This window comes from Ochotona princeps, chromosome 20 (genome assembly GCF_030435755.1).
Source record: "Ochotona princeps isolate mOchPri1 chromosome 20, mOchPri1.hap1, whole genome shotgun sequence".
In the NCBI taxonomy this organism is placed as follows: Eukaryota; Metazoa; Chordata; class Mammalia; order Lagomorpha; family Ochotonidae; genus Ochotona; species Ochotona princeps.
In genome coordinates, this window is record NC_080851.1 from 2,752,794 (window position 1) to 2,770,043 (window position 17,250).

The following is a 17,250-nucleotide window of genomic DNA, read 5'->3' on the forward strand; positions in this document are numbered from 1 at the left end:
AAACCCTGCAGACCATGGAGACCTGATGCAGCCAGGTAGGTGCCGCCCCTCAGGCCAGCCTGCTCTGTCAGGCGTGAGCTGGACGCTGCTCCCTCCGCCTCTCGGGGAACTTTCAGTTCAGGAGCAGAGTTCTCCAAGGGCCCACTGGCCGGGGCCCTCAGTCCCAGCTCTCAGGCCACCTGGCAGGGGCAATGCCCAGCCCTGCTGGTCTGCAGCCCACCTGTGTGGTCCCTAAGCAACACCAGGCCTGACGTGGACACCCCAGGGCCCTGCTGGGGGCCACACAGCATGCTGTCCTGTCTGCTGGGGAGCACGGGGCCTACTCACCACTCCTTGTCGGCCTGTCCTCCCCGGCTCCCATTCCAGGTCCAGGAGGATCCTGGAGGCCAAGTTGGACTGCATGGGCCATCTGCAGTGTGGCTTCCCTGGCCTGTGCTCTGGCGACAGCGATCCTGGGCTACAGGTAAGCCATGGGCCCTTAGTGGGCAGGCCAATGCATGGTGACCTCTGCAGCCCAGGGTCACAAACACGGATGCCCGTGGCCGTGTGTGGTGGTTTTCTCCTTCCTCCCCTTGACCTCCTGGGGGTGAGCATGGCCACAGCCTCACCTGGCCTGCACCTGTTCTGTGGGCTGTGGCTGGCTCTGGATGCGCTCCCAGGTGCTGCAGGAGAGGCCTCAGGGCTCCTCCAGGAAGTCAGGGCAGGCCCCAGGCCAGGCGCACCTGCCATTCAGGAGCGAGGGACCAGGCCTTGCAGGCCAGGCGCACCTGCCATTCAGGAGCGAGGGCCCAGGCCTTGCAGGCTCCAGCCATACTCAACGTGTGCTGCTGGGCTCTGGTTCCATGCTGCTCGGCAGCCGTGAGACAGCTGGGCTGACACAGGGCCCTGTTGTCCCCTGCATGGCCAGGTGTTCTGCATAGCTGTGGTTGCGGCATCTCTGTGGATAGGAGTGGGGGTATTAGGGCAGCCGGTGCAGTGTTAACTGTGGGCCTGGTGCACCTGCATGCGTGCGCCCACCCATGGGCGTGGCTGTGGCTGTTATTGATGCTTGTCCTCTCCCTTCTCCTCCCTGTCGCTGGCCCTGGGCCCCCCACGTGTCAGGCTTTCCTTTCTCTCCCCAGTGGGTGGTCCCTCTGGTCAGGACAGGACTCCCGGCCCTCCCCTCCCTGTGCCCCTGTCCAGCAGCCCCTGCCCGGCTGTCTCTGCCAGGTTCGAGCCTGCCCAGTGTGTGTGGTGGCTGCACCTGCTGTTCCTCTCCGTGGTCTGCTGCTGCTTTATCACGCAGCCACTCATGGTGAGAAGTCCCCCACCTCATCAGGGTACTTGGGAGGAGTGGGAGTCAGGGGCTTTGCTCCACAGCCTGGCCTGGCCGTCATCCTAGCGGTACTCCCAACCCCCCGTTCACATGAGGGTGCTGAGACTCAGGGACCACCCCAGGCACTTACAGCATTTGAGGAAAGTAGAATTAAAAGGCATCTCCCCCCTGAAACCCACCATGTGAAAGGCCATCAAAAGCTTCTGGGGGCCTGGCATGATAGCACAGCGGTTAAAGTCCTCACCTTGAACGCACTGGAATCTGACATGGGCGCCAGTTCTAGTCCCAGCGGCCCCACTTCCCATCCAGCTCCCTGCTTGTAGCCTGGGAAAAAGCAGTCGAGGATGGCCCAAACCCTTGGGATCCTGCAGCCACGTGGGAGACCTAGAAGAGCTCCTGGCTCCTGGCTCCTGGCTTCGGATTGGCTCAGCTCCAGCTGTTGTGGCCACTTGGGGAGTAAACTATCAGATGGAAGATCTTCCTCTCTGTCTCTCCTCTATATCTGCCTTCCAATTAAAATAAATAAATCTTTAAAAAAAATAATAAAGGCTTCTGGGACCTGCATGTTATAAAAACCATACATGGGCTTCAAAATTGTTTGACCTCAAAATAAACCCAAACCTTTTCACTCCATTTCTTCAGGAGTTTGAAGCTCACCTGTGGCTTGGGTAGGGCCACACCTGGGGAGCAGGTGGCCGGGGTCAGGAGGCAGTGGTTCCTCATGACTGTTCGGAAAGTGGGGACACAGGCCCACAGGAGACACAGACACACCCCGTCAGCTGCCCTGACCACTGTGTCCTTCCTTCTAGATCTGCGTGGTTGCGCTGAGTCATGCTTGGAAAAGAAGAGACGACAGCCACTTCTTTGCTGAGTCATTACACAAGGCCACTAGGAACCTAGACTCGGGACTCAAGGGGTGTTCCAGGACCCACGACTCACTTCCCGGCAGCCCCTGCTGCGCTGGCAGTGCAGGGCACATTGCAGAGGTGAGGAAGAACTGACCCCTCGTCTCCTGTCGTGCTAAGCACCATGCAGCCCCCACAGCACATGGGGCAGCTCCCCGGGGTCCCCAGGACACACCCCGGGTTCCTGTGCCTCTGTGTCCACCCGTGGGCTCTGACCAGGACACACCCCGGGTTCCTGTGCCTCTGTATCCACCCGTGGGCTCTGACCAGGACACACCCCGGGTTCCTGTGCCTCTGTATCCACCCGTGGGCTCTGACCAGGACACACCCTGGGTTCCCGTGCCTCTGTATCCACCCGTGGGCTCTGACCAGGACACGCCCTGGGTTCCCGTGCCTCTGTATCCACCCGTGGGCTCTGACCAGGACACGCCTGGGTTCCCATGCCTCTGTATCCACCCGTGGGCTCTGACCAGGACACGCCTGGGTTCCCATGCCTCTGCATCCACCCGTGGGCTCTGACCAGGACACGCCTGGGTTCCCATGCCTCTGTATCCACCCGTGGGCTCTGACCAGGACACGCCTGGGTTCCCATGCCTCTGTATCCACCCGTGGGCTCTGACCAGGACACGCCTGGGTTCCCATGCCTCTGTATCCACCCGTGGGCTCTGACCAGGACACGCCTGGGTTCCCATGCCTCTGTATCCACCCGTGGGCTCTGACCAGGACACACCTGGGCTCCCATGCCTCTGTATCCACCCGTGGGCACTGATGTCTCGGTCACTGCCTTGCATTTACGCCAAGCCCAGCACACAGCAGCACCTCAAGAAAAAGGAATTTGTCTTAAGATAGGAAGCAAATGAAAAAGTCTTTCTTGGCCGTGACCTTGGCCATTCACTTTTAGTGGGCCTGCTAACTTACAGCCTTCCTTCTGTCTCGCACCACCCCTTCGCCACAGTCAGTTCTGAGGGTTGTGTGTGTGAAAGGCGCTGCCAGCAGCCGGGTGTGCTCACAGCTGCCACGAATGGCTGAGCCTGGGTCAGTGTAGCCGTCACTTAGGGCCTGGGAAGCAGCTGCTCGCATGGTTAGAGCCTGTCCTTGCCTCCGCTGCTCCCTTGGGGCCCCGTGAGGGCTCCCTGCCCTTCCCCCACCTCTCGGCTGTGCTCGGGTCGTAGCTCTGCGGGAGGCAACGTGCTGTGCCACCCCATGCCATGCTGCACTCATCGTGCCATGTCACTGCATGTCACATGACACAGTGGCACACTGGCTACGTTTGTCATATAATTTGTTCTTGATAACTTAGGGAGCAGGCTGCCTTGCTGTGTCCTCTAGGAAGAGATGGGAGCTGAGAGGGACAGCAGGACCCGGGCCACACAGCACAGAGGGCCGGCTGCCCAGAGCAGCTCCCGTAGTCCGGCCCTGTAGCCCCAGGCTCCCCTGGCCCTTCTCCCACCTGGGGTGTCTGCTTTCCCCTTCGCCCCCGTGGCCACTGGCGCCTCCCATCCCTGTAGGCAGTGTGTTCACCTGGGTGCCAGTCTTTTTTCTGTTGTGGTCTTGGCCTCCAGTGGGCAGGGGGGAGGGGAGTCTTTCAGATTGCGCAGGTGCGTTGCTGCAGCCTTGGCTGGCAACTCCCGCCTGGGCAGGGCCCATGGGCAGCTGCAGTGGGGGCATCTCAGCCGCCACATGGCAGTCAGCCCCAGCTTTGCACCCATCCCTGCCTTCTGCTTCCTAGAAGCCCCGAGGTCTGGGACAAGGGCTGCCTCTGAGCTCTCAGGTCCCTGAGCCCGAGCCGGGTTTTGCCCAGTGTGTGTAAGAGAGAGAGAGAGAGAAATCAACGAAGGATACTGCCAGTGAATGGCTCATTGGCTACCATTGTGCCCTGGCTATGAACAGACACATGAGAAAGAAAATGCTTTATAAACCACAGAGCAAAAGCGGGGCATTTCTTACCAAAACTGTTCCTGGCAGCAGCATCTGTGGGCTTGCCCTGTCTGCAGGAGAAGCCCTGGGCCGAGGCCAGAGCTGATGGCTGCTCACAGAAAGCAGCCCTTTGTGGTGGCTCAGCAGCAGCCCTGCCACGAACACCGTCCTGGCCGGGAGCTCAGGGTGTCAGCTGCGGCTGCATGCCCCCTGCCAGCCCACACTGGCAGCCTGGTGCCCCTGGTCCACACAAAGCACCTCTTTGTTCCCAAACACCCACTGCAGTGCACGTCACGGCAATGCTGTGGGCGCCTCGGGCTTGGCAGGAGCCCCGGGGCAGCCTGCTTATGCACTCTGGCCCCAACAGGTCCTGGCTGCCCGGCAACGAGCCCGCCGCCTGCGCTGGGTCCGGCCCCCATCCCGGGCCCAGCTCAAGGTCACCAGGGAGAGGACGAAGAGGGAGAGTCGCACCTGGGCAGCCCTGAGGTGTGTGCAGTGTCCATGGCGAGGGGCTCTCTGCTCCAGGGTCCGCGTCCTCATCACGAGTGGGGAGACCTCGTCCATGTCACAGCCCATGTCCCCAGCACAGAATGCCAAGAAGCTAAGTGGTAGAGAACACGATTTTGCAGCCGATCCACGATGGCAGCCTGGCTCTGGTGCCCTCTGCCCACACCTGGCCTCACACCTTGAGCGCATGCCATCCCCCCAGATCTTCATTAGCCCTGTCCTAGAACTTCTGTCACTATGGGGACATCTTGGAAAAAGCACAGCAGGGCATCAAGTTAGCCCGGTGACTTGGGCTCAATATGGCAGTGTATGCCCCGGGTTATGGTGCGCAACAGGAAGGCCACTCGAGATCGTTTAGGGGTGGGCGCTGTAGGTAAAGCCTGTGAGGTCTGGGATGGAATCCTGGGTGCAGACATGGGGGCTGAGGGTGGAACCAACTGGCCACACAATGTCCAGGGGCAGCTGACCTCCCATCTCCCCCGCAGGGATGTCACTGTGCTTGCCCTCAGGCTGCTGCTGCTTCTGTGTGTGATGAGTGGACGGTCCTCCTGGGATGCAGGCTCTCTCAATCAAGCTGTGCGGAAGTGGTTCACCAGGTTGGAGGTTTGGGGAACTGCTCAAAGCCCAGTAGTCACTGGCCACATCCAGGGCCCAGAGAGCCCAGGGCAGGGGAGTAGGGGGGCAGGGGGCAGGGAGGGCTTCCGTTTGTTCGCCCTCCCCTGCCATGCAGGCCCTGGGTGAGTGCACCGTGGGGATCAGAAAAGGCTCTCCATAGAGCCTGCATGCAGCCCTGGGTGGGGCTGTGCAGTGGGCACAGGAGCCACAGGCTCTGGGCCCCTTGCCCAGGGCCTCTCCATGGGGTGAATGGACAGACAAGGACGGTGCAGGCCACTCCTGGGCTCGGGTCGGAGGCAGGGTCTTGCTGCTGAGAGATGCCCGGTTCTACAGCCACGGGCGATGGGAGCGTCTCCCGGCGCACCGCGCTCACCTCCACCCCTTCGGTGCCTTCCACTGCAGCCTCCACCTCCCGCCCCCACCACAGAGCAGGGACCAGCAAAGCAGCAGTGCTAGCCAGCTGCTCCGGGGTCTGCTGTTGCTCCTGACCCAGGGGCCATGACCAAGATGTCCATCCCAGCATAAGCAGCTTTCCCTTTGCTGCTGAAAGTCTCTGCTAGGGCCATGGCCAGACTTCCTCCCACCCGGGTCAGGCTGACACTTCTCCCCAAGTTGGCTGGTCTTGAAGTCTAACGTGCACGGCTGAGACCATGTGGGTTCTTCACCAGGGTGTCAGTGACCACCTGTGGACTAGCCCGTGTTTCCGGGGTTGGTTGAAGGCGACGTCTGTGCAGCCCCTTTCCTCGAACCCGCAGCCTCCGACCAGCTGGTTCAGGTTGACACGAATTACCTGTTCCTTGAATAGCCTAGCCAGGAATGAGCAGCTTGAAATCCGAACAGAATGTCCTGCTTTAAAGCACATTTTCTCTTCTTTCCTTTTGAAGATGATTTGTTACTGAGAGAAGGGGCTGTGGATATGAAGTGACCTTCCATTGTCCACTCCCCACGATGGCCACAGTGGGCAGGGCTGGGCCTGGAGAAGTCAGGCGCTTCTTCCAGGTCTCCCCCATGGGTGCACATTATCAGGGAGCTGGATGAGAAATAGAGTAACGAGGACTCGAACTGGCACCCATGTGGGAGGCTTTGTCAGCTGCACCACAGTGCTAGCCTACAGAAGAATTTAGTGATGCCAGCCAGATGCTGGGCAGTGAACGGCATCGTGCTAGCTTGGTCACACCTGAAAGTTTCGGGTTGCTGAGTCTGGGGTCCAGCAGTGAGGCTGTTTGCCTTCTGTCCTGCCAGGCACGAAGCAGCCATCACTGCCATCACTGCCCCTTCTCCTAGACGTGTACAGTGCACACACTGTGCCAGGAGGGGGCGCTGCCGGCAAAGCAAAGTGAGAATTTGGATCTTTATGGACCAGAAATCTAAAAACAGTCTTAGCTTTTTGTTGTTGTTTTGTTTTGTTTGCTTCCCATTTCATAAGTCGGCAGGTCTGGAATACTTGCTATGTGGATTTTTGCCCCTTGCTTTCAGATCCACAGTATCTGTGCTAACACCTGCCACCGTGGAGCTTGTGGCAGGCTGTCAGTCCTGTGGGTCCACAAGACCTCTGTGCTCCTGCCACTAGACGGCCACGCTGTGTGAGTTCACAGGACCTCTGTGTGCTCCTGCCACTAGACAGCCATGCTGTGTGGGTCCCAGTTGGCCGTGGAAGATTCAAAGTGCCTAAGCGTCCCCCCATCACCTGGTCCTTCCAGCCCAAACCCTATCCCCCACCTAACCCAGAAGGAGCGACAGCTCCCCAGGGATTGGCGTTGTGGGCAGAGGAGCTACTGGGCAGTCAGGGAAACAAAGAGGGTTCAGGAGCCCGGATGAGCTGGGCGACAACACCAGCCAGGGCAGCAGGTGCCCGAGAGAACCAAGCACTGATCTTCGGTGTGCTGAGCTAGCATGTGGGCCTGTGCATGGAACTGCTCCAATTAGCACGGACAGAGCCTGGTGCTCCTTGGCGGTTGGGAGCACGGCCCGCAGGTCAGGGTGGCAGGAAGGAGGCAGAGACATGCCCAGCCTGGGTATGGGAACTGGCCGTGCTGGGTCACGCTGGGTCCCGGTTGACGTCGTTGAGACATACTTTCTTTACTGCTAGCCCAACAGTGAGCAGGTGGCAGGAAGGGAAATGATGCTTGTGCCAACTCAGCAAGACAATAAAACCAACACTGCTGATTTTAAATACACAGAACATGGGGCCTCTGGGTCTGTCCGTGTGGCTTGTTCACAGAGAAACCTCATTTCCCCAGCAGGTGATCAACACCTCACCTCCTCACACACCGCCCCCGGTGCCTCTCCCGGCACGTGCACCCAGGCCAGCCCTGGCTGCCGAGTCCATGGTGCCTGCCTCCCCTCTGTGCTCCTGCACACTGCTGCTTGCTCTGCACGTGGTGGCCACGTTGACAGAGGGTTCTGAGCTGTGTGAGTTGAGAGCGAGCACACAGGAAAAGCCTGCCAACAGGAGGCTCCAAGATGTGTAAGCTAACCGAGGTCAGGTGCTTACCTGGCCAGCACGGAACCCTCCAAAGGGAAAGCGAACAAGCCAGGGGCAGGAACGCTACTTCTCAGCTGCCATGGCCAGGGCCGGACGCGCCGCTGGGTCCCAGACAGCTGCTGGAGGCCGTGTGTGAATCCATAGCGCGTGCCTCCTCTGCACTGGGGACTGTCCTCACACGTGACCCGGCATTGCTTGACTCTCAGGTCTCCAACATGTTTTCTAAGCTTGGCAGGGTGGACAGTGTGCCCCATGCCTGGGCTGCAGCACTGTCTCCTCGGGGGTGGACGGCTCTACAGCTCACAGCGACCCAGCTCAGGCCTCTGCCTGCCCGTTCCCAAGGTGTGGATGCTCGCGTGGGGTCTGTGTCAAGCCGCCAGTGTTGGCTGCAGGACCCCACTACCCAGGGGCCACTATCTGCATTCAGGTCTCTCTTTTCACTGCCTCAGTCACAACGTGAAGCCACGTGGTCAGGCTCATCTGGGCGGAGCAGGGTGGTTAGAATTGCATGGCCAGGGTGACCCAAGCTCGTGTCCCTTCTGACTTCTCATCACTTTGCAACACCAAAGTGTTGGTCTCTCTGGTCTCTTTCCACGCCACGAAACACGAGTGAAGCCGCCACCCCAGGCACAGTTTTGTTTGCCAGGGAACCTACATTTGCTTGGTCAGAAGTGTACTTGATTCCCCTGTACTGCCAAACAGCACGACCTCCAAGTGCTCAGAACGCTTGCCAGAGCTCACGCTGGGCGGCATCGCCTCACCCTGGAGTCCAGTTTACTGCAGACGCTGGGTATCTCCTGTCCAACGCTGCCTGCTACCCCGAGCATGCGGGCACGGTGGCTGTGTGCTGTGAATAGGGTGGTCCCGGCGCGGGGTGACTCCTGACTCGGCTGTTGCTGCTTAGCTGCGAGTGCATGGGGGCAGGATCAGTTCTGTGTTTCTGAGACTGAGCAGAGTGCCGGACACACCTGGCTGCTCTGTAACGCTGAGCGCATGAGTATGTGAGCGGGTGTTCGTCTCCTGCGACTGGGGGCCAGTGGTTGCCACGTTCCCATGCCCTGTGCCGTGTGTGGCTTTGAGTGCCTAGTGAGAGAGAAGCAGGTGGGGAAAATCCCTTTAGTCCTTGCCCTGCACGGTCACTGTGGCTGCAGAGCACTGTTCATGTCTGTCTTCCCACACAGAAGCCCGGTGCATGCCTGGGACAGCCTGCAGAGCGTTGACGGCTGGTGGGACTGGAGCCTGGCCGTGCTGCTGGATGGCCTGCACACGGCGGGGCCCTCGATGGCAGCTCAGGTGCGTCCCTCTTCCCGTGGCAACCCTGCTCTCGGGCATGCCTCGTGGCAGTGGCCATGCTTGCAGGCTGAGGCAGGTGTGCAGCCCCTGGCTCTCTACTGCTTTCCCTGGTCAGAGCCCAGTGCCAGGACGCCCTCCTTGCCCAGGAGTCTCCGAGCCATCTGCTTCCCAGCCTAGAGCACGGCAGGTCCCAGGAGGGTGTGCAAGGCGGGCAGGGGGCAGGGGCAGTTTAGTGTGCCAAGTTCCCCAACCCAAGGGGCACTCAAGCTGATAAGAGGAGCAGCTGGGAAGCTTCTAGAAACAGGACAGGCTGCTTCCATGTTCAGAAGAAAAAGTAAAGCGCATTTTCAAATATTTGTTACTTCAAAAGCAGTGTGTCGGAGTGAGGGGGAGATCAAATGAGCACTCTGCCATCTATGGCCTACTCCCCAGAGGCCACAACACCTGGGGCTGGTCCAGACAGAAAGCAGGAGCCTGGACTTCGGCCAGGGCACAAGTGGGTGCAGGGGCCCCATTGCTTTGCCAGGCACTTTAGCAGGGAGCTGGGTGGGACTGCAGGCAGGGTGCCCCAAGATGTGGGAGTCCCCTGCTGTACCCCCACACCAGCCCGTGCGCACGGTGTGTGATCCCAGCTCTTCCCACCACACTCCTCCGTGCACCTGGAGTCTCGTGGGTGGCAGTCCTTGGGGCAGAAGTGGAAAGGGATCGTTCCCAGTGGCGCAGATGAGGCAGATGTCACAGGCATGGGGGTCTTGTTTCTGGTCTAGGCCGCCTTTCCTGCTGGGTTCCATCCCTGGAGTGGTTCTGGAATTGGCATCCAATTCCACAGGTGAACTGCCCCATCCACCGTGCCACTGTGGCACCAGTTCGTGGCATTGTTCCTTCTGAGTCTGCTCTCTTCTCCAGCCTGGTGCTCTGGGAGGGACATGCCACCTGCTGGGCACTCCGGTCATCAGGCAGCGGTCAGCCGCTCCTCATGGTCTCTGCAAGGTAGGACACTCTCGTTTCTTTTACGAATAAATGGAATCTGACAGATGGGGGAGCCACTGGGCAGGTGGTGGTGTCTCTTCATCTCCTGGGGACCAGACTAGGATGGTGGGCACTGTCAGCTGCCCCCTGGGCAGGCCTGCGCCATGCCCTCCTGGCCCCTCCCAGCCCAGGTGGGCTTGCTGAACTGTCGCGGGGGTAAGTGGAAGCCAGGACCTTGTCTAGGAGCCCTGCGCATGCTCGCTCCCAAGCGCTGCTCGTGGGTACAAGGTCAGTCAGCACCTGCTTCCTGGGTTGGGAGACACCTCCCCTCTGCCTCCTCACTCCCAGGCCACAGGGCACACCTGCCCGATGTGGGGCTGGGTGCCAAGCTTTCCTCACATCGTGGAAGCCTGCAGAGTGCATGCTGCAGAGCAGGGGACGCTGTGGCTGGAGGCCACGGGCCGGGCAACAGGGGTCAGGAGCACTACGGACAGGGCTACGCCTCTGCTAAGCAGAGTTTGTGCTGCAGCCTCTGAGACTATCAGCAGCCATGTTTGAAGACACTCCATCTACTCAGAACCCTCAAGTTGAAGGCCCGCAGAGTGGAAATGGGAGCCACGGTGGTCTTGTGGGCTGCGTGCACAGCCTGGGCAGAACAAGGTCAGTGAGAACCCAGAGCCAGCGGCCAGCGGGGTCTGCTGCTTGCTGCTCCCGCTTAGGGGGCCGCTCAACACCCCAGGGCTGGCACTCCTGTCGGGTGTGCTGTGAAACCACGGAAGGGCAGTGCAGGAGGGATGATGGCAGGAAACACACAAGGCCCCAGTCCCAGCTGGGCCTGTGCTGAGCAGCCCGCCCTGTCCAACTAGCGCACACTGGACAGCACTCCTGTGAACACTGGCCTGGGCGTGCTGACCCAGGCAGTGACGTGGAGGGGTTGCCAGGCAACTGTTGTGGATGCCAGGGAGGAGCAGGAGGAGGAAGTGTGCGGTTATGTGGAACCACATATCAAAGGCCATCAGTGTGGAACCAGGCTGTCCACTGCAAAGACAGGGAGCCCTGAATCCCTGGGCGAGGGCCTGTGACCCTTACCCCTGCCTACACCAGCACAAGGATATGGCCTCCTTCTCCAGCATCCCAGGCCCCTGCGCCCCACCCCCTTCCACTGCCCATCTTCCACAGGCCAGGTGAAGGCGTGTATGAGGCGTTTGGGTCGGGGGAGCTGGCCGAGGGCCTTCCCCGCCGCTCCCAGCCCTGCCCTGTGCTGTTCCACAGGGGAGAAGTCCAGGCAGCCCTCAGCGGCCTCAGAGCCAGCAGGTGGATCGACCACAGCACACGCTCCGTGTCTGTGTGCTTCACCCTCTTCCACACCCCCAGCCGCCTCTTCACCAGCGTCTCCCTGGGCGTGGAGATCCTGCCCTCAGGGGCTCTGGTCCCCTCATCTCAGGTGGACTCGGTCAGCATCCTCCGCGGTGACTCAGTGTTGGGTCACTGCCTCATGCTGTCCGAGGTGAGTGTCCTGTGGCTCAGGCCTCCTGGGGTCCCTGGGGCTCGGGGTCCTGCATATGCCTAGACCTCTGCTTGTAGCCTCTCCGTGCCACCTTCACACAGCAGGCCAAGAGCGTGGGTGGCACTCTCCCCGCGTGACTGGGCTCTGCAGCTAGAGTCCCTGTGGGTCTCCATGGGCTTTGCCTCCAAAGCCAAGTTCAGCTGTCCACCCTTACATGGGGGCTCAAGGCTCCCCCCGGGCTCAGGCCCAGCCACAGCGGGGTTTCTGTCAGTGTCCTGGGTGGCTGTCAAGGTGACATTCTTGATCAAACTGTAGAGCCAGCCTGTGGCTCACACTGTACATGCTGGGAAGGTGACCAATGGCCGCTCAGCTGCGTGGCGGGAGTACAGAGGGCATCTTCATGGCCTCCTGTCCGTGTTTTTGTCCTCAGCTGGCCTCCCTGGCGCTCAGCCTGGCCCATCTCTGCTTCCAACTCTGTGCTATGGTGGACAAGGGTGTCCTCAACTACTGGCGCAAACCAAGAAACTGGCTAGAGGTAGGTAGGCATCCCTGCCTCCTGTCTATGACAAATGGTAGCGTGTATCTTTGTCTAAAAGAAGACATCTTTTCAATGAGAAAGTAGTTGTGTCCTTGCAGCTCGCTGTGACTGGGACGGGCTTTGCCTGCCACCTGGCCACTGGCCACCTCGCCACCCTTGCTGGGGAGGCCGCCGACCAGTTCCATAAAGGATTTTACCGGGAGTTCGTGGACCTTGGCTCCGTGGTGTGGTGGGATCAGGTATGGCTGAGGGCTCTGGGTGAGGAGCAATGGTGGCTTCGTTCCATGTCGACCCACGCAAGCACTCTGTGGTCACGGGTGGGGCTGGCTGGCCAGGGCCTGCTGCCTCCCGGGGGTGAGCTTCACCAGCCACGCACGTGGGTTCAGGGCTTCAGGTGTGGCTGAGCTGTGGGAATGCGACACTGGGAGGCCAGGCCACACCCACTCGCTGCTGACAGCCTCTGTGGGGCACCTGTGGGTCTGAGCCGAGGGTCCCCAAGCTGCCAGACGTGAGGACTTGTAGTTTTAGAAGCATTGTAAACAGGTGTCAGCCACCCCGTGCATTCTGCACGTGGACGTGGAGGGGAGGCTGGCCTGGGCATGGGCTTCCCTTGTACTAACCACCCCCGAGGGGACACTGGCAGAGGGAGGCTCAGGCAAGAAATGGCCAAAGCTACTTCTGAAGATGTGTCCTTGGGCCCCAGTGCCAACCCCTCATCCTCAGGGGACCCTGAGCCTCGTGCACACTGGCCGCACGCAGGTGCAGCCCCTGCAGTGACATCTCCCCACCTGCCCTTCTGTCCCAGAGGGTGCGGTGGATGCAGGGGGCCCTCTCCTTCCTGCTGCTGTGGACAAGCCTGGCTCTCCTGGGTCGTCTCGTCCTGCCGGCCTCCCTCTCCCTCGTGCTGGGCCACACCCTCTCCCGCGCCCGTGCCCACGCCCCATTGGTAAGAATCCCCTCTCCCCAGGGATTTCCCAGTTGGCCTCAAGTCAGCATACATCAGTCAAGGAGAAGCACCGCCCACCAGTCCTGTCCTGGCGTGGTTCTGTTTTGGTCCCGCCCACTGGCTCAGTCGCTAAGTGGCTGCCGGCCAGGCTGGGCCAGGCTGAAGCCAGGAGCTGGGAATCCGATCAGGGTCTCCCGTGTGTTGGAGCTGTCCCATGGCATTCCCGGGGTGATGTTAGCAGGAAGCTGGCCCTGGGACTCAGAAGCAAGTGCTCTGCTGTGGGCTGTGCATGTACCATGGGGCATCCGGCCTGCCACTCCAGACACCTGTCTGGTGGTGTGGTTTCAGGTAGTGTCAGTAGTCACGTGTAATTACAGTCTGAGACCTTCAGTTAGTTCTGTCCCCAACCCAGCTCCTTGTCACGCTTCCCCACAGCTGGTGTCATTTTATTGCTCTGATCTAAGTAGTTATGCGTGGTAGCAAGGTTCTCCACGTGCCAGCAAGGATATCGGGGGAGGGGGACTCGTAGAATTACCATAACTAAGCTGTGGGCAGAAGCAGGACCAGGGATCAAAGGAGGGGGCAGGGCTTCCCTTGGGGACCAGTGTGACAGTCACATACCTCATCCCACACAGACTCCGACACTGGGCTCTCTTTCCTTTAACTGCTAACCTGCTCCAAAAATCTCTCTCAGGCACTGGAACTCAGGGGAAGGGTCGGACAGGGAGCACAAGGTGCAGTGGAGACCTTGGGAGGGTGGAGGGGCCAGAGGTGGCCCTGTGTTCACTCAGAACACTCCTTCTGATTTGAGTAGCTAGAGCGTCCCTCCTAAGAAAACCCTCAATTCTCTCCCGACAGCTGGCAGGGATCCTGCTGCTGGCTGCCCATGCTGGCATCACACGCCGATGGCAGCTGCTCTCCACCTGGGCACCGGCCTCCAGCGCCTGGGCAGGGGCTTTGCCCGGCCTGCTCTTCCGCTTCCCGGGGAGAAGCCGAGCACACTTGCCCCCTGCTCTTTCCCAGTCCAACCCACAGGCCACAGCTTGTTCCTGCCTGGTTCTTTTCACGGTGCTGGCCACGCTGTGCTTTGGGGTGGTAAGTACACATCCCCACACCGTGAGGTTCAAGTTTAAGAGTTCTGTCCACTGACTGGGGGAATGTTCCAGGCTGCACTGGCCGGATCAGGCCAGTCATCCCCAAGGCCCATCTTACCGGCCTGAGCTGGTCTGATCCAGCCAGACCACAGCCCCACCAGGTGCGGCTTGCTCTGAGAAGCCTAGCCAGCCCGCATTGCCTCGCACTTGTCTTTGGTCTGGGCTTCACTTCTCGCCTGCCCTGTTATCTCAGTAACAATCTGCCAGCCCGTGTATGAGATAGTCTCCACTGCTAACGTCCTCTCCCGTCGTTAGCCCTTCAGCACACACATTGGCTTGATAGTTTTCTACCACGCGATGCCCGTCTTGCTGAGTGGTCGTGAACAGTACCGTCAGATGGGCTCTGCAGTTCATGAGTTCTCGGATGAAGCTGGCTTTCCATTTGCTCACGGGAAGCTTCTCCTCTTCCCCAGCTGAGGGGAGCCCTCTTGATCGCCCCCCGAAGAAGAGCCTCTCCTCGGCGTCAGGCTCTCAGGAGGCTTGAGCATGGCCGTGCGTGCACCTGGAGGAAGGCCCTGGTCTGGCTGGGCCTGGGAACGCCGCAGTCAGAGGAGACGGAGGTGGCTGAGGACCACGTGAGCTGTGGACTGTGGGATCTGGGCACAAGAGCAGGTTCAGCAGCTGCTCTTAGTTCTAGAGCAGGATGGACTCCTGCCCCAAGTGTCGCCACACTGAGTCTGTTCTTACTCCTCAGTGAACCCGGAATGCTCCCTGGACTCCCCAAGTACCTCCTCCCCCACTGACTCACCGTGGCCTTGGCCCAGCCCTGTCTGCCTGGAAAGAGCAAGCTTGCGGTCCTGGCCGGGCACACGCACGCTGTACTCTGTCCCCTTTAGAACTGGTCACTCCATTTCTGCCCAGAGCACGGAGTCCTGGGTGCGTGCTTTGAGATCTGGCACTGGCAGCACTGCTCACCGAGCTCCCAGACGACTCCCCTGCCAGACCAGGGCCTCCCCGGGGCAGTTCCACAGGAAGTCACAGGGAGCGGTGCTGGTGTGGGCGTCACTGTGTATCCTCTGCTCCCCCCACACCTGTCACAGCCCTCAGGTCTGCCCAGCAACCTGCATGCTGCATTACAGTCCAAGTATGTGTGTGTCTGCGTGGATGCATTCTAGCAGGGCGTGAAGCACAGCCCGTGTGTGTCCGTGTAAGCACTGTAACAGGGCACAAACCACTGCCCTAGTGTGTCTCCCTGTACACACTGGGATGGTGTTAAGCCTCTGTGTGTGTGTCTGCAGCGTGTTGCACACTACAGGGAGCTGACGGTCAACTCTGGTTGTGTGTCTGCATGTGCCCATTACAATGGCCTGAATCGCGGTGAGGAGTCTGTAAGAGGCCCTTCATTCGGGTCTTGTGGCAGCAAATCCAGCACATCTCCATTATGGCTCAAAGCCGTTGAGAGCAGCGCCCCCGTGTGTCAGAGAGTGAAGAGAGCCGTCAGATGCTGACTGCATTCACTGATCTGCTCCTCCCTTCAGCGTTACCACCTGGACGAGTTTGCGAATCTGGTAGATGAACTTCTGATGAAGGTTGAAGGTTTGTCCAGCAGCCTCCACCTCCCTCCTCTAGAACGACCCAGGCCTTCAGCAGAGTCAAGGGCAGAAGACAGGCCCCTGGGCGGGGGCCCATCCCCTTACCAGATGGCTGGGGTAAGACTAGGAGACATTGCTTGGTCACTTTTCTGTAGTAAATGTCTCCAACTCTAAAGTCGGGCTGATGTAATGTTTGGTTTTTTTTTTTTATTAATTATTTTGCATTGTGTGACAGTTTCATAGGCTCTGGGAATCCCCCCACCCCTCCCCACGCCCCTCCCCCCTGGTGGATTCCTCCACCGTGATGCAGTATTACAGTTCAAATTCCATCAAGATTCTTTCCTTGCAAACATATACCAAGCATAGAGTCCAGCTACTTATTGTCCAGATGGGTTGGACAGTTTCTTGGGGAGACCATTTCTGGTCCAAAGTTAGAGCTGGTAGAATATCATCCCAGTCAATTAAGAGTCCCAATATAACATCAACAGCAATTTGTAATGTTTTAAATCATCAGGCCCATTTGCGTCAGTGATCTCTGAGCATCGTTGGAGCGAGACGCACTCCAGCCATGCCTGAAGAAGCGTCCTGCTGACTCAGAAGATGCGACTCGCAGCTTAACCTGCCGACAAAGTGCCCTGCCCCCTGCTAGCCTCTGAGGACACTGGACTCCACCAAGAGCCTGAGAAGCAAGAATGGAAGCTAGGAAGCGCCTGGCACCTGGAGAGGGCGAGGGATGCCTGGTGGCTCATAGGCATCCCGAGAGCAGCTGCCAACAACCCTGAGCACCAGGTTAAGAGTTAGAGTTAGAGTTGCTGCCCCACTTCCCATCCAGCTCCCTGCTTGTGGCCTGGGAATGCAGTTGAGAATGGCCCAAAGCTTTGGGACCCTGCACTCCTATGAGCAACCTGGAAGAAGCTCCTGGCTCCTGGCTTCGGATCAGCTCAGCTCTAGCCCTTGCAGCCACTTGAGGAGTGAACCAGTGGATGGAAGACCTTTCTCTCTGTGTCTCTTTCTCTCTGTAGATTTGCCTTTCCAGTGCATAAATTAAAATAAATAAATAAATAAATTTTTAAAATGATGCTCTGTTTTCCTAGTTTGAAACCAAATTAATCTCCATAAACTCTCCCTGAGTAGAACCCAGCAGCACACTGAAACAGCGCTGTTCCTGATTCGTGAGTTTTAAATCAGGAACAGAAAGGTTTAATAACAGAAACACTTGCACCCTTCACTGGAAGGGAGAGCTGTTTTCTCCCTGGCTGCCCCGGATCTGTTTGAACATGCATTTCTGATTTTTAAAACATGTGAAGGGTTTTGCTAAGGGTCAGAGAGTGTCGTGAACAGCCTCCCACTGGGATCGGAGGTCCTCCATCTAAACAGGGTTGTCCGTGAACCCCCTTTTCCTGTGACCTCTTCGAAGCAGCCCCCTGCACCGAACGGGAAGGCAGTGCCGGCAGTTTTGAGAAAACCTGCATCTGTCCCAGGGTGCGGTGTGGGGTGCGGGCCGTGGGTGCCGTCGGGAGGCAAGGGCCACGGTGCAGGGTGGGGCTTGGCCGACTGTGCGGGCTCT

At 59.3% G+C, this 17,250-nt stretch overlaps 1 protein-coding gene across 1 annotated transcript in view; it reads left to right on the forward strand.

Annotated features, from left to right (window-relative positions):
• The window catches only part of PKD1L1 (polycystin 1 like 1, transient receptor potential channel interacting), a 59,446-nt gene extending 42,964 nt beyond the window's left edge, over positions 1 to 16,482 (forward strand). Inside the window, exons 35-49 of the mRNA XM_058677952.1 lie at positions 367 to 463; positions 1,210 to 1,294; positions 2,125 to 2,301; positions 4,505 to 4,623; positions 5,130 to 5,240; positions 8,926 to 9,037; positions 9,944 to 10,027; positions 10,536 to 10,666; positions 11,279 to 11,513; positions 11,944 to 12,048; positions 12,150 to 12,290; positions 12,857 to 12,997; positions 13,856 to 14,113; positions 15,630 to 15,800; positions 16,198 to 16,482. Of these exons, the coding sequence (XP_058533935.1) occupies positions 367 to 463; positions 1,210 to 1,294; positions 2,125 to 2,301; positions 4,505 to 4,623; positions 5,130 to 5,240; positions 8,926 to 9,037; positions 9,944 to 10,027; positions 10,536 to 10,666; positions 11,279 to 11,513; positions 11,944 to 12,048; positions 12,150 to 12,290; positions 12,857 to 12,997; positions 13,856 to 14,113; positions 15,630 to 15,800; positions 16,198 to 16,215 (1,985 nt within the window). The 3' untranslated portion in view covers positions 16,216 to 16,482. The remainder of the gene's footprint in view (positions 1 to 366; positions 464 to 1,209; positions 1,295 to 2,124; positions 2,302 to 4,504; positions 4,624 to 5,129; positions 5,241 to 8,925; positions 9,038 to 9,943; positions 10,028 to 10,535; positions 10,667 to 11,278; positions 11,514 to 11,943; positions 12,049 to 12,149; positions 12,291 to 12,856; positions 12,998 to 13,855; positions 14,114 to 15,629; positions 15,801 to 16,197) is intronic.
• The last annotated feature ends 768 nt before the right edge of the window (positions 16,483 to 17,250 follow it).